General features: G+C 44.1%; 1 protein-coding gene across 1 annotated transcript; it reads left to right on the plus strand.

Moving 5' to 3' along the window:
• The first annotated feature begins 512 nt into the window (after positions 1–512).
• Positions 513–17,599, plus strand: LOC120840065. Its single transcript, XM_042294569.1, has 4 exons — positions 513–547; positions 12,134–12,210; positions 14,857–15,079; positions 17,314–17,599. Exons 3-4 carry the CDS (start codon positions 14,896–14,898, stop codon positions 17,553–17,555), a joined length of 426 nt encoding a protein of 141 aa, XP_042150503.1. The 5' UTR covers positions 513–547; positions 12,134–12,210; positions 14,857–14,895; the 3' UTR covers positions 17,556–17,599.
• The last annotated feature ends 7,382 nt before the right edge of the window (positions 17,600–24,981 follow it).

Here is a 24,981-nt window from a genome sequence, read left to right on the forward strand (position 1 = left end):
GGAAAAAGGGAAAGATACTTGCTTGGTTCTCTGCACTGTTTTTATGACACTGGTTAGAACACTGGCTGAAAAATAGCATCTGATAATGTCATAGACAATAGATGCAAAAATTTGCCAGTGTATTAAACTGGATGCCAATATTAGAATAGCCGATATTTAAGCCAATGTTGGAAGAGCCAGTGTGTAAGGCGTTGGATGCCAATGTTGGTTCAGCCAACGGTGAAACTTCTATGCCAATATTGGATAAAAAAGCGGAAACGACGATGGTCCAACGTGGGCTAGAACGCTGGCAAACCAGTGGTCCAACATTGGCATCAATGTTGGACCACCATTGGATCGGGTAGCGTTTTTCAAAAATGCCAACGTCAGACCAATATTGGAACCATTTTTTGCCAACATTGTGCCAACGGGGGTCCAACAATGGTGTGCTGCCTGGGTAGATAAACCCCAGCAAAGGCAGCAAGACAGTCTCATGGGGTCACACCAAGGATAACTGCATTCCTGCTCGAGTCCCGAGTCTTGTCACCAAACTTCACTGAACATAATGGTACATTCCGTTTCCTTAACTTTTTCTTCTGAAATGTGTTTTTTTTATTGTTGCTTTTTTCTATTGAAAAAAGGGTAGTACAACGTTTAAACCCCCAATGTTTTTTTTTTCTTTTTGTAAAATGTGTAGTACATCGTTTAAACACCCAAGCGTTCATAAATGTCTCTGTACCAGACAATAGGGTGTCTTATACTCTGTTTTATACTTAGCGTGGAACGCTGCGAAAGGTACTAAAGTGGTGCGCATGCAAAAATAGAAAAAGTGTTACTCCGCGCGTTTTGTGGACGAGTGGTAGAAGGCGCTGTTCTGGCGATATTGACGTCTCGGTGGCCGTGGTTTGAACCCATTTTACGCGCAAAGATTTTTTTTTTTTTTTTTTTAGACATACTTTTTGTGCAAGATTGTGCGTATTGACGAAGTGCATATTTCAGTTCCTCCTTCTGATTTTTATTTATAAGTCGCCGAGAGGCCAGATTTCTACCATCTGGTCTGCCGCTTTGCAAGTGTTATTTGCCTCCAGCACCGAGTTATATTTTCTTTCGTGCAGCGTGGAATGAGGAATCGCCCTGATAGCGGCCTTGTCCCAAAATTTATAATAAAACGTTAATCGACAATAGTTGTGGCCTGTACAGTTTATTTTGAAATAGCTGTCAAGGGTAGGAATCTCCCTCTCGGAGCACTTGCGATGCACCTTCAGGCGAATGGCGTTCTGTGTGAACTCGTCATGCTTGACGGTCCCCGTGCTCGAAACTTTCACGTTGCGAGGTCTTTGCTTCGATGACGCCACCTTGCCAGATGGGCACTGCGCCTTGCACTTCGCGACAGTACAGGGCACACTCCAGTGTCGTTACTGGCCGTCTCCAGGACTTCACGACCGAATTCTCCGGGGAATGTGTTCTTATACTCCCGTACACATTGGCGATCATCTGCTTGCACTCTTTCAAGATTTTCGCACAACGAATCTTTGAAAACATCCGAGCAGGAGAGGTACTTGAGCTTGCTGCTAAAGACGCCATCTTCTCAAAACCAGTCAGTGCCACACAACTCGAAAACCCACAGCGGCTGCCACATGGATGAACACGAAAACAATTTAAGGTGGTTTACATTACCTTTTCCTTTTTCTTGAAAAACATTTGTGCTCCGTTGAAATCATAACGCCACTAACAGTTACTAGCCCCGAGGAGGCACATTTTCCGACTTTTAAAAATTTTTTTGCAGGGGACGCACTATCTTATGGGGCGAACGTAGGCACGGTCAGCAATGCAAACCGTTGCGCTAGCTTTGACTGCGTTGCACTCTATGTATGAAACGGAGTATAGGATCGCTTCAGACGGGGCAACCTTTCCAGCAATTTTGGGGCTGCTGGCGGGTTGTTCCCTAGTTTTCCCTAGATCGACACGAATTGCTGAGATTGGGTCCGGCTCGAAGCAGACGAGCAACTTTGACTAGTCGGAGATGTTTGAAGCGGCAGCAGCCAATCAGGAATGCAATATTTTCACAGTGACACCTCTGTGGTCGTGATGATGAGAACTGAGGACTTAGTTCAGGTTTGAAATGGATCATTTTTGAAAATAAACTGTTTCAAAAAGATGAATTAGTATTCTCAGCGCAATTTAAAGATATAAAAACCTGTTTTTAGGATATAACTGTGCGTCTAAATACTGTAAGAAAAATAAAATTTCATTATGATGATTGCAAGTCGTAGCAATTTGGTTGCTGCATGTGAACACGGGCGGCCCGTGTTGCTGGTGTTGCGACATGAAGTTGCTGGGCGAAATTGTTCCGTCTGAAGCGGGCTTTAGGGAACTGAATTCAAGGGCCGTGGAGCTCTGGGTGCAAGCCCACCTGGAAACATTTTTTTTTCTTTTTTGCCTTTTTTAGTATTTAAATAGATATATATATGTAATTGTATACTTTTTTTAAGTTTTAACATGTAGACGCATAATTTACACACTAATTCATTTTCAGAAGCGCTTTTATTCACACTCCGTGGCTTTCTAGTGCTTGCAATAGCTTCTCGGTGAGCTAATGCCAGCTCTGCAAAGGGAGAGGGATCTTACCACGCTTTGCAGGCTGTAAAGCTGTGGCTTGCACAGCTCTAGTGTGTCACACCTCGCTCACTGGCTCCATCGCGAAGCATAGGTGCTTCATGAGTCGCGCCACACCGTAAGCCAAAAAACGGTCGGGTGACAAACCTGGGACCATTTGTCACTGCACTCAGCTATGGTATGGTGGCATGGTCGGGGCATGAAGCAGGGGTACAGTTTGGAAATGCTGATCTTCATGACATTTTAAACACATTTTTCATTACTTTTGTGTCGAGTTGTCAGCATTCTAAAGGTGAGAAAGCAAGCAGCAGCGACAGCGAGAAAAGAAAAATTTAAGACCGCTTTCACCAAGAATCAATTACGAGCACTAGAAAGGCATGGAGTGTAATTAAAACGCTTCTAAAGGTGAATTAGCGTATAAATTAAGTACTTGTGCCTCAAAAATACAAAAAAAACAATGTAAATAGAGTTATCAGGATAAAAATATACACCAGGAGGACTTCAACCAAAACTACATTCTGTAAGTTTGAAATTTGACACCTTAAACCACTTGGTCACCTTGAAAACACTTGCCATGCGCGGCAAAGAGCAAACTTCTGGCCTTGATTGGCTGGTGCTTGCCACCAAGACCTGCATGTATAAGAAAGAACCCGGTCTTAGTCAAACTTGGGTGTTTTTGCAGAAGAGAGACCACAAAATACTAATGCAAGACCACTACACATAGGTTATGGCATTCAAGAGGAATGAAATACAAAGCTCATATAGGCGGGCAATAGCTCATCTTGAAAATACTTGCTCTCGGTGGCCGAGAACAAACTCGTGTTCCTGATTGGAAGCCATTTGCTGCGAAGAATACCTGTAGATATCCTAAAGAGCCCGGTCTTAGTGTAACACAGATGCTTTGGCCGTACAGAATACAAAAGTCTGAAACAAACCACAAAAAGCAGGAAATAGTGTCTGCGAGAGATGAAAAAAGACCCAAGTGGAGAGGCTCGTTCTGCTTCACGTTAGTCAAATAGTGTAGCTCATTTTGCTAAAACGATGCATATTTGCTAAAAAAAAAAGTATCTATATTTTGCCCCATTTAGCAGAGTTTACTGCCAATGGTACCTGCACACCAGAATAAGTCTGAATTAGTCAGTTGTTTTTTTTCTTCTTTTGATGAGCGACAACAGAATCCTAAACAGGTGATGAAACAAAATATGAACCCAGCAAGACAGGCTAGTTTGCCTTGATGCAAGCACAGTGCCTCGGCCAACCAAATGAGGTTCTAATCTTTATCACTTGTCATTATTGGTGGGAATAGTAAAGTGAATGAAAATAAGGCAATCTCTCTTGCAGCCGACAGCTCCAAACAAAATTCATATACCTCGATGAACGACCTGGAAATAAAATTGGGTGGTGGCCAAGTGGTTTAAGGTGTCAAATTTCAAACTTACAGACTGTAGTTTTGGTTTAAGTCCTCCTGGTGTATATTTTTATCCTCATAACTATATTTACATTGTTTTTTTTTGTATTTTTTAGGCACAAGTACTTAATTTATATGCTAATTCACCTTTAGAAGCGTTTTAATTACACTCCATGCCTTTCTAGTGCTCGTAATTGATTCTTGGTGAGAACGGTCTTAAATTTTTCTTTTCTTGCTGTCGCTGCTGCTTGCTTTCTCACCTTTAGAATGCTGACAACTCGACAAAAAAGTAATGAAAAATGTGTTTAAAATGTCATGAACCCCTGCTTCATGCCCCGACCATGCCACCATACCATTGCTGAGTGCAGTGACAAATGGTCCCAGGTTTGTCACCCGACCGTATATGGGCTTACGGTGTGGCGCGACTCATGCAGCACCTATGCTTCGCGATGGAGCCAGTGAGCGAGGTGTGACACACGAGAGCTGTGCAAGCCACAGCTTTACAGCCTGCAAAGCGTGGGAAGATCCCTCTCCCTTTGCAGAGCTGGCATTAGCTCACCGAGAAGCTATTGCAAGCACTAGAAAGTCACAGAGTGTGAATAAAAGCGCTTCTGAAAATGAATTAGTGTGTAAACTATGCATCTATATGTTAAAACTTAAAAAAGTATATATGTATATCTATATATATATATATATATATATATATCTATTTAAATACTAAAAAAGACAAAAAAAGAACAAAAAATGTTTCCAGGTGGGTTGCACCCAGAGCTCCACGGCCCTTGAATTCAGTTCCCTAAAGCCCGCTTCAGACGGAACAATTTCGCCCAGCAACTTCATGTCGCAACACCAGCAACACGGGCCGCCCGCGTTCACATGCAGCAACCGAATTGCTACGACTTGCCATCATCATCATGAAATTTTATTTTTCTTACAGTATTTAGACGGGAGAGCCGGCTGTTGTTGATTGGTTCCCGTTTGGCACAGCCTTCTTAAACCGAGACAGAGTGGACTTTGGTATCTTGAAAGACGCGCCCTTCTCTAAGTAAACAAGTCGTCGACGCCGAGTTGCTTTACTACTAGCCATAATAACAAGTCACGGAGCAAACGCAGCCGTCAAACCAGGCTTGTGAACACGCGCACGAACAACAGGCAACAGGAAAGAAAAATGTAGAATTGCTGAGGAACAGAGGGGAGCGAGAAGCAGAATGACGCAAATGACGAGACTGACGCACAAAATAAAATTTAAAAACATAATAAAAAAGAACCAGTTCGAGTTTCGAACGATCAAAAGTAACGCAGACGACGAAAGCGAAAGTCACGCACAAATACTCCGCCTAAAAATGGTCCACGTAAATACAGAGCAATTAATAGAAGAGCCAATGGGAGAAACACCAACTCGACCACACTTCCAAGACGAAGAACAAGTACGAGCTGCCGAGCGTCGAAACTGAGAGCACTGTGCGGAACAACGAACAACCTCAAGGAAAACAAAGCAAACCGAGGAACGGAACAAGCCGAGCCACTGAGCCGAGCGGACCAGTGACCGCCGCGGTGGGACAAACCATCAGACGCAGTCAGAGCCAAAGACCGAATCTATAATAAGCCAGGGCGACGGCCAGCGTCGAAGCTACGCTGTTTGGTCACATGTTAATCTAATTTGTAGCGCCCCCGAAGCCCCGCGCAAATTCGCTGTGTGTGTGTGTGTGTGTGTCTGTGTGTGTGTGCGTGTGCGCGTGCGCGTGCGCGTGCGCGTGCGCGTGCGCGTGTGCGTGTGCGTGTGCGTGTGCGTGTGTGTGTGTGTGTGTGTGTGTGTGTGTGTGTGTGTGTGTGTGTGTGTGTGTGTGTGTGTGTGTGTGTGTGTGTGTGAGAGAGAGATAGAGAGAGGGCCCCGGGGGGGGGGGGGGGGGTATAGCAGACGATCTCCTCGCGCCGAGAATTCGGGAGTTGCTCGCAGTCGTGGGGGGTTTACTTCCGACGACTACGCGAGTTCAAGTTTTCGTTAAATCGACGGCTGTATGGTGTTTCAGAGGTCATAAAAATAATATTGAATAAATTCTACTATTTTTAATAATTAATATGAGCCTTGAAGATATTTAGGATTTTCTTCGAACGAATAAACACGAATAACATACCATCATGTTACTGCAGTTTCACTTCTGTTTTCAAGAGAGATATTCCAGGCTCATTACAATCCCGTCCAATCCAATCCACCTTTATTTTTTGGAGTTGCCCGAGCGGCTTTCCTTTCTGGCTCTGCTCTTGCCTGTGCCTCCTAGTCCTAACGTGACCTCTGCTTTGGTTTGGGTATCGTTGTTTTCACCTTTTTGTGTTACTGCCGTTCTACTTTGTTTTGTGCGTTGTGCGTTTGTTTTTTTCTGGTAGCCCAGCAAGCGTTGCTTTATTCTTTTGACCTTCTTTTCGTATGTTTCTCCTGTTTTCGCGGTGTTCTACGCGTACGTACATTACCCCGCCGACAAAGAGAAGACGATCATGCCTGTGTGCCTGATCAAGGATTATAATCCAAAAACGGAGACTGACATCCCTAGTGAATCGGTGCAAGCGTATTGGCGCTCCGAGGCCGGCCTTGACGAAGGCTGCTACGAGGCGAAAGTGGTCCTTCTGGCAAGTATGTAGCTGGCCTTTGCTGTTCCTTTGCATTTGCCCTGCGCTGATCTGTTTCCCCAAAGGAAGTGTGTGCGGTTTGTGTAGCTCAGAACTCGATTGCAATACTGGGAAATCGTACTTCCTTAACATACGATTGTGATAAACGCAATATCCAGCGTTACTTCCGTCGTAACCACTTTTAATGAGTAAAGTTATTCGGACTCCGTCCTGCACCTCGACCGGAAAAGGGTGTACGCAGTACGCGAAACTCGTATAAAACGAATAGTTACAAGTTTTCTAATAAGCGGTGGCAAAGCATAGTGGAAAGGTGTCTGCTTTATACGCAAGTGGGCGCGGGTTCGATCCGCGGTGTGGGCCCACTTTTTTTTTTTTTTTCTAGAACATTTTGTTTTGTCGAGGCATTTGGCAATATTCACGGCATATCTTTTTTATCCTTACTTGAATACCACTTGAACGTTTAGGAAAAGCGATGGACAGAAAAAAACAAAGAACCACACTACTGGACTATCAACCTTTTAATAAAACTTCCTTTTCCTCAACACTATCCTAAAAGGTGTCTTCCTCCTTTCCTCAATGGCCAGTGAATCGAGGATCTCCCTTCCAAGCTGTTTCCGGTGTCGTGCGACAACAGTGATGTTTGTGAAGTGAGAACCAGATTTGCATTCCCGACAATGTGCCGAAAGGTGGCCCGCCGGCGTTAGTGCGGCCACGGAGGCTGCATGTTCTCTGGTGCGGTTGTTTATGCATCTCCCTGTTTGCCCTATGTTGCTTTTGCCACATGACATAGGGATATTGTATACGATTCCTTTTTCGCATGGGGCGTAGGGTGTTCAATGGGCAGTGCCGCAGGCCGACGTCACGTTCTGGTCGGTCTCCCAAATCACCCTACGGGACGTGGCGTGCGCCTTGTTGGGGGCTGAGCACACAACGTGGATGCCTTGTCGGCCAGCGATCTTTTTTAGACGATAAGTGATCCCGTGTATATATGGTACCACTACGAAAGGCCTTGGTGGTTTCTTTTTCGTTGGTTCATTTTTCTCCGGATTATGTCGCACTTGCTTACAAAGCTTCTCACATATCACATATCCCCATGTCATGTGGCAAAAGCTACATAGGGCAAACAGGGATGTGCATAAACGACCGCACCAGAGAACATGCAGCCTCTGTGGCCACACTAACGTCGGCGGGCCACCTTTCGGCACATTGTCGGGAATTCAAATGTGCTCTTGACTTCACAAGCATCACTGTCGTCGCACGACACCGGAAACGGCTTAAAAGGGAGATCCTCGAGTCGCTGGCCATTGAGGAAAGTTAGAGCCAGATTGTAGCATATTTTTATCCCGTGAATCCAAATATCACATTCGTTTTCCCTGAAGATGCAACTGCACACAAGAAAACTCGAAAAATTTCCCGCCAGCCGTTACGGCACACCCAGATATTTTGACCACCAAGTGTATGTCGCTCATGTGGGCAGCACGTGCAATTGCAAGCTTACCAGGTATATTCCCCCACACGTGACACCATTTGTGATTTTTTTTGCTGACCTTTCTGAAAATATCAAGAGTGTGCGAGCATGACTATGATGGGTGCTCAATAAGGCGCGAGAGAGCGGAGGTTCCGAGAACTCTGGTTGTGATGTCATGCTCAAAGAGGGCGGGACTTCGGTGCTATTTTCAAAATGTTGTGCGACTGCTTCCTACATCAGATTGAAAAATAATTTCGATATTCATGGTCCTAGAGGCCAAATAAGATGATCCATGTGTTTTTTTCAAAAATACAGAACCGCTTCGGTTTCCCTTTAAACCGAATGTGAGTGCATCTACACTGGTAGTGCACACCCTAAATTTTTTCACTGAAATTAAGAAAGATGCAACTGCCACAAGGATTGGTAGTTTGAGCACCTACAAATAATTGAAGCATTTGTTAAGAGGAAGAATATGTGTGACGTAAATGCAGCTTCCAGTGACGTACTAAAATAATTGTAATGTTTTGGGCAGAGATTGTCAGCAGAGTACAGGGCATAACACAGCACAATCACATGACCGCTAACTTTTCTTATTTTTCTCTTATAATTAAAATGCTGTCATTGAATCTATGGATTTATACGTGGCTTGCACGTGACATCATTTTGCAGTGTTGGGGGTTGTTTTACTTCTTGCAAACTGTGCAGTTCAAGCTTGGTGGTGTAAAATTACTACAGCATTAAATTAACACTAGTGGCTGATATGCCATCAGTATGCCTGACCCTGTCATGTCAGACTGACCTATCTGTTCTGTGGCTCTGTTAACATGTTTTTATCTTTTATTCACCAGAATCGAAGAGGGCCCTTCTCGAGGAGATGGCCATCGAGAGAGAGAGAGAGAATAAACTTTATTTTTATTCTCGAGGAAGTGCAAAAAAAACAGAGCCTCTCTGGACAGCTTTGTTACTTCATGCGCATTAAGAGCGCCGGTGCAAATGAAAATTAGATTTTTTTTAAACGAGAAAGGCAGCATCATAACTGTTATGCACTTTGTATATATCAATGTACATGACTTCATAAATTACATTTCACACTTTTGACTCAATATATGCTGTGCCCTATGCTGTTCTATGTTCTAGTGAAGATATTCAGTTAAGCACGACGTTCACAGGAAGCAGACGAACTTGCACGCCGTATAATCCTTCAAGTAGCCTCGATGCCAGCCGCCTTTAGTGAACTTTCAGTTAAGTGAACTATTTCCTTGGGTCCCTTGAGTTCGCTCACGTGAGAATTTACTGTATTGCAGCTAGGTGACGCTGAATTCCCTACTAAAACCAATAATATGATGTGCCCAACGGGCGGCCACCGTCACTCTGGTGCAAACCCATCTTCTTCCTGCCTTTTCACTGTTGTGTAAAGTTATATTTATAGCCGCTTTCCACTTTTCCTTGTTGTTTTGTTTCGTTTGTAGAGGATCCACACACCTGGATTATCCCTTTTTACTGTGTGTCGACCAGGTTGAGAGACTTTGCATTGTACAATTAGCTATATCCGTACTTTGTGTGCCACTTGCTATGCTACGTTTTGAATTGGTTGTCATGCTCAATTACAATATATAAATTTGTGTTTTTTTTGCAGAACATGTTTATGCCCCTTTTCAGGTATTCCCTTTGGGGTTTACACGCATGATCGCTTTTTGATCAGTCAAATTTGACCTTGAAATTTTTGTTTTCAGGTGTGTCTACAATGCTGTACAGCACAACTGGGGCATCGGGCAGCACGCAAGAATTGACAGACTCCGGGGAGTGTTCCCATCTGCAACCTGCAGGGAACCTATCTCCGCACCCTGTGGCGGCTACAGAGACTGAGGAGGTTCCTCCTGCTGAACCACACGGTAAGTTTGCTGACAATGTAAATTAGCTGAACATAAAAAAACTACAGTTCAGTCATAAATATTGTGTGGGTCAACTTCGTATAAACACCAAGGAGGAATGTATTTCGTAGTACTAACATACATAGAGTGTAGCAACAACATCCATGTCACTATACAAGGCCAGTATGACCAGTGCATTGCACTGGTCTCTGTCTCTAAGTTTTGTTTTCCTATTGCAAAGAGATGTAGGTCCGTTATGAGCCTATTAACAGGACTGAAGTATTCTAATGGCTCCCTTTTTTCTATCAAGAACAGTAACGAGACCTGATGAACCTAGGCATTGCCTAATTATCAGGGACAGACAGCTCGAGTATCTCTCGTTCGGTGCAGTTGTCGAGGTTTAGAAAAAAAATAGTCAAACTTCCCTTGATCATTCGATAAACTCGGGAAGCATAGCATGTCTGGTGTGTGCGTTACGCGTGCATTATGTATGATTGGGTATGTTCAGTTACGAGGAGCTGTGAGATGTTTCAGATAGAAACTCGTGCAGGCATTCCATGCACGACACATTTCTGTTCTCCTCATATTATCAGAATGATCAAGACAAGTTTAAATTCATTCAGAAGTCTAGTGTACGAGCAGTTGTGGGATCATGTTCCTAGCTGCAATTAATCGTTCTCAGGGCAACTGTGCGTGCTATCAGTCACCTGCTAACACGGGCTCCCATAAGTCATTTTCAGGGTGCCTTCATGTGCATGCATCTGTTCCAGAGTACTGACATCAAAGCAGTTTCCTAAGGCTGGTTGACACATTTACGTTGAGTCTGATCGAGTGCGACTGCAACCACTTGCGGCACTTAAGACAAGATAGCGGCGTCTGCGCAGTTCAGCCAATGGCAGTGTTACTATGGTGCCTGGAACGCGTTTTCGATTGGTGTGTTTACTGGCCTATATCCCCCCCCCCCATATTGCGTTCAAAATGGTCCGGAAGTGGCAATAAAATTTGACACAAAAGCTAAAAGTGTCATGCTATCGGGTGTCGCAATCCTAGCGGTTGGTTGCCGACTCATTAGAGGCGCCGGCTAACAAGGTGAGCGGACATAAATAGTTGCTGTTATCGGAATGTCCCCTCTCGAGTTCACTTGAGTTTCCGTCAACTGTTGAGCAGCAGAGTCAGACAAGGTAGAACAGTCGTCTGCAAACTGTACCTTTGCTGTTGGACCGCCGCCAAGATCACGACCAGCAACAGCATGACACTTTTGTGACGTCACAAGGTGTAAATCGAGGGACCAAAATGAGGACGGCTTAACACACCTGTCGAAGACGCGTTCCAAGCACTGTAGTGTTATCAACACATTTACTGTTTAATGCAGTGAATGGCATCTGCGGTTATGTCTGAATGCATTTTGATACAGTAAGTGCGTTCCCAACACTGCCGTTGGTGCCATCTCAAAGACGCCGCCATCTTGTAATAAGCATTGCAAGTGGTTGCAGTCACACTCGGTTGGACGCAACACAAGTTTGTGAATTTGACTTTTTGCAATGCTTCTTTCTCTTTGCTCTGGAGCATGTAAGTGTCTCAGGTTTGAGCTCATATTTTGCCTGCACTATAGCAGGATTTGTGTTGTGCTATCCCTTTGTGTTCTCTCCACGAGTATGTGCTGTTGATCAGGTACTACAAAGAGTAATGCAAGGAGAACATAGAGGCGCCCTAGTCATCCTTAGCCCAGCTGGTTCCGCTCCCCCTCAGAGCCCTAAAGTAACGCATCGGCGTTTGGGTCACTAGGTCTGCTCTTCGATTCTCATCGCCACCCATGGCCGGTATGCTTATCTCGCAGCTGCTGCTCCAATTGTGGCCAACTTAGCCGCAGGTATTTTATTTCACGAGACCAGCTCCATGGAGGCATGGAAGTACCTAGCGTCCCTGCCTAATGGCACAGACATTTGTGTTGCTTCAAGCACAAAAGTTAGATTTTACTCCCAGAAACCGACTGCAGAGGCTTGCAATTCAAGTTAAATTAACTGCACCCTAACATTTTTGGAGTGGCAGGTAAAGTTACAGCTGGGGTAGACTGTCCTTCATTTCTGTATATAACTCCTTAATTTCATAAAGCCAGCTAGGTTTCTGAAGTTGCTGATGTTGAGAATTTTCAATTTGCACTTCTAGGTGATGCCAGGGCTGCTGGCTGTGGGGAGTCTGGGGATGTTCCTTATCCTCCGCTTCTTGCTGTCCTGGATGGTCAAGTATGCCTACAAAAGATTTTATTAAATGTTTTCATTGAAAGGGCAGTTTTTGGAACAAAAGTGTTCTTGATTATATTAAGAAAGCTAATACCTAGGCAAGCTGATTACGTATGTATCTTAGTATCCTAAGAGATGCCCCACTACCTAAAGGCAGTCCAATGGTCACCTCCGCAGAAACGGGGCAAGCCACAAGGGGAGGCGGGCAAGCCATGAGGGCTGGAAACGACAGTTATCCTTCATTCAGTTAACCCTTGCAGCCATAACAGGCTTGACGGCCCACTGCGTCTAAAATAGCATAATGTAATTCACTAGTAGGTAGTTCATCTTACCAACTCAACTGCAAATCCGCAGGCTTTAAAGTTCGTTAAAAGAGTATGTTTTCTTGGCTTTGTTGCAACAAGATTTTTATATTTTTATCAATCTCTAAAAGTTAGCTTTCCCATTATTTTCACTTCGCTCTTAAATTGAGGTGGCTATCTTTTAGTATAGTATGGTATGTCTACGTTGTCTAATGAACCAATCAGAATGGGTATTTGCTGTAGATGTGGAAGTGCATTAATTATTTTTTTCAGGTGGCAAACAGTGCAATATGTGGTGTGGAAAAGCTTAATTAACTAAGTTTGCATTTTTTAGTGCCAGCACTAGGTAAGTTGGATCGAGGGCTTTTGAGAACAAGGTGCATCACTTATGTAGGCATAACGGAGGGTGCTTGCAGCCAGCTCCATGTAACAAAATATTGTGTCTTCTACTCGGTCACACCACAGACGAATGCCAACAGCTCAACTACCTGAAAATCTGTACTGTTAGGGTTGAGAACTCGTGACTAACCAGTCCACAGAATTAATAACCATGCGTCCTGCTAAATCTGCTACTTTGGGGCTAATCAAATTCATTACCAGTGCTAACATTACTGGTGATACAGTGGCAAACTGTTGCCTCGTTAAAAGAATAAAGTCAAAAGAATAGAGGATAAATCTTATAAAAAATGCAAGTATTAAGAGGGATGCTGTGCCCCCCCGGATAAAAAAGTTGTGTCAAAAATCTATTTTGCATGCAGAAAAATGACAACAATATTCAGGGTGTGAGTAATTTTGCAGTGATCTGTGTTTTCCTTCATGTATCCTTTTTCATTTTACTGTAACCATACCAACATGGTGCAAACAAGTGCGACAGAGAGGAGTGGAGAGGTAGACTGCTAATGTAAATTCCATTGTGCAGCATAAATAGTGAGCTAAATCGTTTCTTCAAGGAAAATGCATGTTTGCAACATGCATGTGGTATACGCACTGTTAAAAAAGTTCTTTTTTTTTGGTTGCAGTTGTTTTTTGACATGCGATGCATTTACAAGTTTTGCATAGCTGATGGTATCTGGACATACAGTAGAATCTCGTGAATTCGAAATCTGTTGGACTGAAAAAAAAATTCCAATTAAGCGGGATTTCAAATTATGCGAAAAAAATAAAAGAACCAAAATCATGTGAGGGAAACCTTAAAAAACTTTTTATCGCAAAACATGATGCAGTTACATGAAGTAATCATCAATATGCTTAACGCGTCCTGTGGTTGGTTATACTTATCGTGTTCTCAAAAATGACGATTGGGCAAATGTTTCCGTACAGCCACCGTATATACATACTCCAATAAACTGCAGACAACCCCTAGCAATTGCACGACTTCTCCGAGAGCAAAGGCATGGGTAACTCGTAGTCGCTGTCATTTTGGGTTTCAACAGCCACACTCCCAGCAATATCACTTTCAGTGTTTGCATAGCATGTCCGCCAGGTGATCAAGGCGCCTTCAACCTCGGCATAGGTAGGAAGACAAATTAGTGAACGCTTTGGTGAGTGTCTTGTTGCAGGCCTAGAGAATTGTCGTCCTCGTCGAGAGGCCGCTTATGTTTCTCGGCAAGCTTCGTTCTCGAAATTGCAAACTTGTCTGCTTTCTCGATGAGGCCCACTTTCGGGCGCGGCGTTAGGGTTTTGTACTTCAGCAGGTTCCCTCCGCACTACAATCGCACATGAGATTGACATCACTGACTCCCAGATCAAATGGAAAAATCAAAAAAGCACACAAATAACTTTTAAGCATGAATTCGCATGCAAGCAGGAAACGGAATGACGAAAACTCGCCATGTATGTTTTCGCTATTGCATTTGGGTGCCGATTTGTGCCACTTAGCATGTAAAAAATGAGCCGGGTCGATGAAAGTCCGGCAACTAACTGGGTAGGTGCGCTCTGGTCATACATATTATTTGGTCATATTTACACTTGATACTATATGGGACCATCGAAATTCTACTAGTTATCCTGGATTTTCAATAAACTGAGGTTCTAATGTATTACTATAGTAATATACTAGTCTGTGGCATACGTGGTCTTTCTTTTCTACTTTAAAATAATTTATTTTAACAAACGGTGATTACAGAAGGTTTTGTCATCTGATGGATAGCATTATGGTACGAGTACTGTAGAGCAATAAAAACCCATCTTTTGTTTGCATATTCCCTTTTTTACTGGTTATTTTGATATCAGCAATGGCGTACCGATTTTTTTAAACTTAGGTCATACTGGTCAAAATTACAGCAGCTCTACAGGGGAATAGAGAGAGCCCTCTTCTTGTATTCTGAAACTGCCTGTCATGCTGCAGGTTCATCTCGGCCACGGCATAACTCTGGCAGAGGCCACGATGACCCACGCTCTCACCCATGCGTCCAGTCCTGGACGGTTCGTGAGAATGGTCAGTCGAGGCCTCTGGGAGCCTGCAGCGCTGTTTGACCGGAGCGTCACCGGACAAGCGTGCAGGCGCCTTCTCAAAAATGGGGCAGTGGGGAAGACACCCCTCACCCCAGAAAAGATCGATGCCGTCATTGGTGAGTGGATTACTCACTTAAGGGATCCTGCCACGGGTTTCCAACTAGGTTTGTATGTGCATAACCTACGCCCAAGCTAGTATTCGCGACTCCAGCCACCTATATGGGGCGCCACCACCAAACAAACATGGTGGCTGAGTCCAGGTCGTGTCAGATCGGCCGAGCCGCCTTAGGAGGTGGCGCGTTCAATTTAACAGATTTTGTTTTGTTTAATGCCCAATTTTATAGGTATTTGAACTAAGACGGTTAAGTATAGCCGGTGCCCATGAACTTGCAAAACATAGTGTTGTTTTCCCGTTTTTTTTTTTGTTCTTTCCTTGTTAAACTTTTGTTTCGGAGATTTCGTTCAAAACCGAAACTATGGGCTCCGGAGAGACGGTGTTATACTAATCAGTTTTGGTCGTCTAAGGAAAGCGGCGATGACTACAGTATTGTTCCACCAAGAGCAATTTTCAGCGAACTCGCATGCCTCGACCATGCAACTTATCTGTCCGCGAAATCAAGCTTTTGTGCGTATCCACATTTAGGAAACAGCTCCAGTCGTCTGCTCGGTCAACAACACAGGCTGCAGGAAAGTTACGAAAATTAAGCAAGCGCTTTTCGAGCCAGGGAGCATGTTAACCCGCCGGCACCCCACTAAGCAGCTGATACTCGTATTTCAATTCAAGTTTTAGTAGCAATCGAGAAGTCTTTTTGTCGAGCGGGTTATGTATTATATTACGTATTATGTTCCACTAAAGCGATCTTAGTATATTCTTCGGGTTGAAATATGGGCTTAGTTGACTAGCTATTAGGTGAACTGCTGAATAAAAGTATATTTGACAGGCAGAGAGATTCTACTTAAACTTAGCCAAATGGTTCTAGCCGGCAGCACGGCGACAAACTGAAGAGAGTCTTCATTGGAGATTCACGCAGAACCTCTCTGCATTGAACTTTGCTTCGAATCCTCAACGATGAAAATTAGCATTTTTTGTGGCAGGTCAAACTGATCAACGTAGACGTATATTGCTGCTGGCTTTGATGGGGGTATAATTTAAATATTGGAGGCGCGATAGATCAAAATGCCGTGACAGCTTCTAAGGTTGCGAGACGCGTCCCCCACCTTTTGAAAACAGACAATTTTCCTCATTCATCATGCAGGTTTTCCTGCTCGCTGCAGGAAAACCTGCAGCGAGCAGGTTTTCCTGAATCAAGTAATTACGAAAGTCAGCCCAACTCCTTCAGAGTGGTGCAGAGGCTTTTTTGGCGAAAAGCAACCAAGATCAATAGCCAACACACCGACCGGCGTGGGTGGTTCAAACTTGAAGCTAATCGAACACAACCAAACTCAAGAAAAGCAGCTATCGAACCTTCCTATTCACTTGACTGCCACATTGGTGTTCCCTGCAGTGAAATGCCTCGTCTGTCGTCCTCAGTTCACTGTTCTACATCCTTATAAAGAAACCACATCAGTTACCAAGTAGTCGTCACTTTGAATGTGAAAAGAGACAGACAAGAAATCAAAACGTTTTTTCCGTGATTCCTCCCCAACCAAGAAATCGAGAGCACGCGACCGTGTGTTGTGGAGTAAACGGACTTTCAACCACGTGATAGAAGGAAACGATCTACTGAGGCTTCACCACACTAATGAACACTCAGGCAAACTCAAGAAATTTTCGGACCTTCGTCAAATTACATCGTTCGCCACAGCGCCGACAACACGCGACTGAGAAAGCCACCAGAGACGCGGCGGGGCGCGGAGCGACCTGGCCCGGCTGGTTCTCGGTTTTCCCGCTTGGTGGCGTCCGTTTTGCTGGAGTCGCGAATATGAGACTTCAGTAACACAGTAAAATGTATTTTTTAAGCAATTTGTGTTACTCAGAATATAATACGTGAAATGAACTCATGATTGCAGCTACCTTTTCTCGTTGGTGATGGCACAGTTGTTGATGGTGCAGCCAGAACCAGCAGCGTTAGTAATTGTTGGAACATCTCTTCATAAAGATGTGAATGGCATATGGATCAGCGGGTGCTTCAGGTGAAGGTGGGAGCAAAAACCACTTGTCAAAAGGTTTGCACATTAATGTCACGTGCACTTTTCCAGCCAGTCTGGATGCCAATGCCGTTGTCAAGACGTCACCAAGCTTACGCTTTTGCCACCGATTGGTGCTCCATTTAAAACACACTTTAATTTTCTTATTGCCTGAAATCCAGACAATAAAAACTAAACACGCTGCAATTCTCTGGTTTTGCAGCTGCGTTTGGCTGCTATGCAGAAAAGCAGGCCAAAATCAAGAAAGACAAGGAGGACGGCAAGGAAGACAAGGAGGACGGCAGCAACAAGCCAGGTCCCAAGAAAGGCAACAAGCCGTCCGTCAGGGACGTGGTGAAAAAGCTCTCAGGTGACTATTTGGTCGATAAGAACAGGGAAGTGGAGAGGGGGAAGAAGAACACAAAGAACGCCCACGAATCTCCGTTAGCAGTTCCCCCACCCTAAACGCCAGTCGCTTCCGCTTTTCGCCCTGTTTCTTTTTTTTTGTCTGCGATATTTTTATTTATTTTTATTGTGTTTTGGCATTATACTTATAAGGACCTTGTGCAATATGTATTTTTATTTGCAAAGCTATTTTTATATGATTTATTAATTATTTTGCAGTCTTGAATGTGTTAACGGTACTGACGGGATAAGTTGTTTCGTTTGTTTTAAATCGAAAACATGCTTTTACGACAAAAACTTGGGCAGCTTCGCAATGCCTCCGCCAGGTGCCGTCAGCCGTGGTGCTGTATTTTGGGTTTTTATCAAAGCTAGACACTGATCTCTGGGGCTAAATATATTTAAAAAAATAGTTTATCATGTTTTTACTGCAATCGCAATAAAAACCTCGGCTTAGTTTTGCGTAAAAACCTCAGTATTTCGTACGGTCATGTGTCCAGTGGTCAAACAACATGGCGGCAGCCAAGCGGGGGTCAGTTTTGCTTGGTGAACGGAATACCAGTTTATCGCTTTAAACCCCTCTGTACACCTAGTTGGCTTTCTTGTATATATTTGTGGTTTTGCCTTATTTTCTTGATTTTTTTTGTAGAGGATTTTGTGTGTGCGGGGTGCGCGGGTCCTTTTGAAAACTAGCACCTCCTCGGCAAATCCGTCTTTTCCCAGGTATTGTGCAATAAAGAATTTTCGCAGTGAATTTTAAAAAGATTATATATTACAAATTTACTAGATGAGTATTTCAATATATATTTACAGGTTCTTAGAAGTTCTTAAAAAAACTTGAATTTTTTTCTTTAAAGCCTCTACGAACCCTGGTGTGAAATGTTTGAGTTGTGAGCCTTAAACATATTTATTTTTAAATGTTTTACACAATTTTAAATGTATCATTCCTCAGATTTTATGCGATTGTGTGTTTTCAGACTATATAAGTGAATCTTCTCGTTTTTTCACAATTCCCTGTGTGGTGTCGTACCTCATTATTTGCAGTGATATTTGTGACTAATCAACACTGACTATGTTCTGCTTTACCGCTGATGTAGTGCAGCATATGCTATAGCCATTCCTACAAACCAAGCGCAGTGAATATGTTGCATGGCTCAACGCATTCCGTGCCGCTGGGTGTTGCCAGAGAGTCGGATGGCATGCTCTCAAGCACTGGTCTGACTCAAAAGGCTCTTAGCATCAGCCTCAGTACACCAGAAGGTGAAACTGAGCATTAGCTCTGTATTAATCTAATTCCTCTTTTGTCCGGAGTGGCCCGGTACGGCCTAATCTCCGGTGTAATTCATTCCGGTTAAATTCTCCGTATTGGCCACATCCGATTTAGCTTACGATTTGACCAAGTACGGTTAGGCCTCCGGATTGGTTGTCTCCGGTTAAGTTACTGAATTGGTTGTCTCCGATTTAGTTCCCGGTTTCATATGACGGTCTGAAACTCCGTATTCATTCCGATTTAATTTCAAACCGTTATTTTTGGTAGGGTTGCCAGCGCATGGCTATGAGGAACATCTGCGAAATATAATGGGTTGCAGATCACGATACCGCTTGCTGTAACTTCGCGTTCAGGTAATGAACGCTGCCTGTTTCGCTCTAATTTATTTTGCTACGACCTCTTCTACGTGGATCGAAAAACAAGCGTGTTTTGTATGGGCTATGAACCTCGAGAAATAATTATAAGGAAGTAATGACACAGGCGAGCTGGTGGAAGTTGACGTCGTCTGGGGTTCTTACCTTTTTTTTTTTCTACTTTCTTTTGGTCTCATTATTTTTCCCGCCTCAGGAGCCTCAAAAATGGTTAAATATAATTCTAAGCAGTGTATACTTCATGTTCAAAATCGTCTCCCGCGCACTTCTGTACACTGATTTATTAACTCAATAGCATTAAGGTGCTCATGTCGCAGAAAAGCCGGCCTCGGTGGAGTGGCAGAAAAGCCGGTGTCGTTAGCGCGAGGCGAAAATCTTGGTTAGTCGATAGGGTCATGACGTCACAGCCACGTGATCTCGCGTGGGGAAGAAAGCAAGTAATTAATTTGCCTTAAAGAAAACTTCTTTTTTTAATTTAAACGGGACTGGAATTCACGACCCTTCGGTCGCGAGCCAGACACGCAACAGACAAGGCCATCTCCGCCGCACTTTTTGCTAACTGGCAGGAAGAGCATGAGAAGTGAATGAGAAGGTTTTTAGAACGGGCCCAATAACGCTATCGCGTTCCATTCTTAAACGCGAGGCTTAAGTGTCCTCGTATTTTTAACGGGATAGAATACACTAGAGAGTTTGAGGTAACCTTCTTGGCACACCCTATACGATACGACGGGCCCTTGGTACGAACTGCGTGTATGCGAGTCTTCTGCGATAGCACATTGAGAGTTCGCACCTTAGGGCCTATCGTACCCTATCGCATGAGGAAAAACGGCTCCCTAAAACTCGCTACTTCAATCCGATTGACTTTAATTCCGACCGCAGCCCACACTTCGATCCTGTGGATCCTACCAAACAATGTATCGTCATGGCGCTTATTTTGTGCGTTAGGTATCACGGACTAGCGAAATCAGACACAGTGAGAGCGCAAGGATTACGTGCTTTTAAAGCGATATTTTTAGGGGTGGCACTTTGCATGGACCTTCGTGTCGGCATTTGTTGTCTATCTTCGCCAAGGGTAGGAAAAACCCCTTCTTCTCCCCACCTATGTCGCCAAAAGAAAGAAGTCGGGTGTTCCCATTTACCCTCGCCGCAACACCACGCGGAGAAGGAAGAGAGGAGCGCCCGGACGACCCACCAATGAAGGCGCGACGTCCAATCGGCAGCGGAGTGCTAATGATGCCTTCAATGCAGGTGTTTACAAAGTTTACTGCCAAAGTGGGATTGCGTTTTACGCAATCCCACTTTTGCAGTATCCAATTGCTCTATGTAATGTTGAAGCGTTTTAGAAACTTCCACCGCGTTGGATTTAGACTGTAACATATCTGCTTCTCGAACCGAACTCGAAACGCGAAATTTGTTTTTCCGAAAACTTGCCGTCCTTCGGCCCGCCTTCGCCGCAGAGTTTCGCCTCCTTTCTCTGCATCCGTCGCCCTCTCCGCTCTTCGCTGAACGTCAACATCACCCTCTTCTTTCACCGCTCAACAACGCCGGGAAAACCTGCGCCAGCCCTAGGGCCCTCACTGCCGCAGACTCTTGCTAAAGGCGCGTTCACACAAATGCGTCGACCGCGTTGCTCTATGTTGCGTCTTCAAGCGCAGCCCCTCACCATCGGCTCGTCGTGGGGTTCGTCATATCAACAGCTTGACGCCAGCAATCTTAAGGCCGTCAAACGCAACTGCTTTATAGAGCCTTAATCGCGCGCCGCGTCAAGGCCGTACTCCGCCCCACGGCACTGAGTAGGAGTCGCGGAAGCCAGCCGTTCTCTCCGCGCTCGCTCCTGCGGAGGGAACGGCTGGCGTCTGCGGCTCGCGAACGGCGTCGCGTCCACACTGACCGCCAACGAGAAACCGCTCGCGCCGTAAGTACGCGGCGACGTACAGAAGTTCTAATCTGGACTCTTGTCGAAAAAGTCGGCGAGGAATCCGGTGTCCGTGATTGGCCGGCGAAGCGTTCGACTCTAGCGCCTGTCAATCACGGCGGTCGCATTCCGTGCCGACTCTTTCGCCAAGTGTTAGGATTAGAGCACCAGCTATCGCTTTTCCTTCTTTTCACGTTGTGGACAAAAAAGACTCCGTTCTTTTATCGGCGTCTGTGGCGGTAGCCAACCCACGAAGACAACTAGCGCGCGCCATGGCGACGCACTTTTCGGGGAGCTTGATTGGCTGTGTGGGATTGTAGCGTCAGCTACTGTAGGACTTGAAGTTAAATGAGGTATAGTCAGCCGGCAACAGCCAGGAGGCGCCAGGAAAGTGAGAGCCCACGGTTATACCCTGTCTTGTTGTAACTCGGCAAAGGGTAAACGATAATCCCCAGATTGCGTGCCGACGGCTCCGAAATGCGCGACGTATACGAGCGCAACGCACACATATTGGAGCATGGCGCAGCGAAAAACCTGGTAATTTTTCGCAGTAAAAGCGCACTTCGGTGATACATAGTCACGTTTCGATTCTCCCACCAGAGCCGTAGCTTTCACCGTACTGGCATCTTACGCGATCAAGGCTTCCTGGGATACCTAGTATTTTCTGCTTCAGACGCAAGGTCAAGCGGCGTCACGAGAGTAAAAGCTCACGTTTGAACAATGCAGCTGCCACTCCCAAGCATGCCCAATGTTTTTTTTGTTTTTTTTTTTGTTGTTTTCTTTTTGCAGGTTGTTTGTAGCGATACTGGTACTCGAGTCGTATTGCATGCCTCCGCCGCTCATTTATTTCACGATTTCGCCGTGCACATGCGACCCTTCTGTCCTCAAAATTGCAGTGTTCGATTTCGGAATTGCGTTTGAAGCAAAAAATAATCCTATGGTGAGACCACCTTTAAATCGTATACACCTCAGGCGCGAACGCGGAGTTGTTTTAAAAGCGAGTTGCAACAGCACACCTGAATACCGCGAACAGTTATGCCGAGTCAGGTAACCTGGCCATATATGTCGAGGTGAAAACCAAAAGTCTAGTGCCATCTTTCACGTTAGTATTTCTGTCGGGGCGTTTCGAGCTCGCGTAATGAGCGTTCAGTGCTGCGACTGCTCTGTCAAGGAAAGAGCGAAAGTCCACGAGGCGTTTGGCGGCAGCTCCTTAAATAAATAAGTTACGGCCTATTTTAAACTTAACAGCCACGTATGCGCCCTCCATGACCACAAGCAGTTTTGTATGGACCGGCGTTCCTGGAAAGCGTTCCTTCTAGGAGGAACGAAGGAACGCTGATGTTCCATTTTGCAAAGGTTGAACTGACACTGGAACTCGTTACCTTTTTCCAGGAACGGAAAAAGAAACGGCGTTCCTTTTCTTCGTCCAGTGGGGTAATTTTTATTTTATTTCTAAGTGGGAAATTTTAAAAGTAAAGAAAAGCACAAACACTACGTTTACGTAGATCAAGATCTCGATATCTTTTTTATTACTTCTCTTACGGTATCCTTTCTGTGGTTCTCGCTTGGTAACATTCGGGTCCAGGAGACTTCGTGGACATCGATTTGTTTTTCAGTGTCAGACACCGCGGTACAAAAAGGGAAACGTTTAGTCGAGGTAAAAGACACAAATAGAGGAATGTTTCAAACTCAGTTACTTTATTTGCATCCACGAATTCTCATCTAACCAGATATCTAGGGCCTACTAAAGCCATGACTAAACTTCCACAAAGAGACCTACAGTTACACTAAAGGAACAGGTTACAAGACATCGGACATTGTTCACTTCAAATATATAAAAAAAACTACCTTTATTTCTGCTCCCCTTGCCTTCTACCTTTAAACTGATCAAGAAATGCCCCGTTCACGAAGACAAACTGGCAGTTTTCAAGACTGACCTAAAAAAACCATACCCTTGCCCTCACTTGTTCGTCTTGAGGACAGCAACATCGAGAAGCAACTGTTGTGAAGTTCGAACAAGGGCCTTTGTTAGATTGAAACGTCTGAGAATGTTTCAAAAAGCTCGAGCAAAGTTGGGGAACATAATATTTGGCTCGCCTGAATCGCCCACCACAAACATGAATATGGTTAAAAGTTGAGATTTTTAAAGGTGAGTATATCAACAAATGAAACCCTGCTTCCGCGTGTTTTCTTCTCCTGGTCCACTTTTATCACGGAATTAAAATTTGTGTGTTCTCATTTGATGCGAGCGATTAAAAAATAACAAAAAGCTTTTCTCGATCTAACTAAATATGGTAATCAGCAGAATACAAATGTAACGCATATGCAACAACACGTTCTATTTTTTAACTAACGAAAACGAGTTCCATTTTCACACACGAAACTTGTAACGGGAACGCGTTCCAGGAATCGGAAAGAACAAGGAACGAGCCCTTGTTCCTTTTTTTAGCAACGTGGATAACACACACCTCAGGTACTACCACCCCTTGCTTCAATTTGACAAGACCAAATATAACCCGATGCAGCCGCTGCATGTGAAGTCGGTTTAGAGCTCCGCTTTCAAGTACTCAATCGAGTCATGTTAGTTTACGAACCTTTGCTTCTTACCTCAACCCCTTACTCTACCATAACCAATGACAGCTTAAAAGACCCCTGAAACGAAAAGATAAACAGTTTGGTTGGGACACGCATTTCAAATAATTATTTTAAGCGAAAAACTATTTTTTACATCAGACGCGATTAAGCGCGCAGTCACCTCCTTTCCAGTTGCTTTCGCTCTCGGCATTTCGGGTGCGTGGAGGAGAGGTGGATCGGCTTCGCCTTCACGTTGAGGTGGAATTAGCTAACTACCATCTCGTTGAGCGAATGATTATTCCGTTACTTCATGGACTATGCGCGCCAAATTTCAAATACATCTCTCGCCGCTAAAATTTCTCTAAAATGTTTCTTTTCGTGTCAAATTTATTTCTCAACACGCGTGTCCCAAGAAACCCGTTTAAACAAGTGTTTTTTTTTTTGTTGTTTCAGGGACCCTTTAGCAAATTTATGTTACGATGTTCACGATTACAGGCTAATGCCACAACATCATTAGCCACGAAGAGATAATAAAATGCTTAAGACGCGCCGTGTCTTGCACGTGTTATGTTGCCAACTACTACATTTAGGGCTCCACTAAAAAGGAAAATGAAATGTCTCCTTTTTTATTGGTCCTCGTGAATAAACGTGAAAGCGTATTTAGCTCCAGGTGAATGTGACGCTAGTGGTGGTGATAAAATCTAAAAGTATGAGAATATTGCTAGATAAAAACAAAAGCTAGATAAGCAAAACGAAATGTCTTAATATGTCAACGCCCATCTAGGCCTAATATTCGTCAAACCAATAAGTGGCATCGTGGGCGTCTGTAGCATGTTTTAAAATAAATAATATATTTGTTTGTTGAACAGGTAATACCCTCAGCGTCCTACGATAAGTAATTACACATGTGATGGGCTGCTCAAATTTGAGATGGTAAAAAAAGAAACACACTTTTAAGAAGGGCGAAAAGTTACGGGCTCAATAACAATATACACATACATAAAACGAACAAAATATAAATGCAAAAAAATGAGCTAGAAACACGTCAGTGTCTTAGTAATATTAGAACCACAAATATTCCGATTGTTCGCTTAGCAATTAATTGTCCAAAACTATCAATATTGTTAGCAGTGGGCATCTGGTCGGGTATAAAAATTTATTTTGTTATTGTTAAGGGTGTCGAAAACACCGCATAAGAGGTCATGGACGCGAAGATGGGCTGTATTTTGCAGGTGCTGTCTAAACTGAAAAGAAATAATATAAGAGATGCTAAAAATTGTGTTTCAAACTGCTGGATTATGGTGGTAAATTTTCTAAAAGAGTGTTAATAGAGGCATTGCTCGTCTTAAGGTTAGGTCT

The sequence above is a fragment of the Ixodes scapularis genome, unplaced genomic scaffold (assembly GCF_016920785.2).
Source record: "Ixodes scapularis isolate PalLabHiFi unplaced genomic scaffold, ASM1692078v2 PGA_scaffold6__148_contigs__length_123643588, whole genome shotgun sequence".
NCBI lineage: Eukaryota > Metazoa > Arthropoda > Arachnida > Ixodida > Ixodidae > Ixodes > Ixodes scapularis.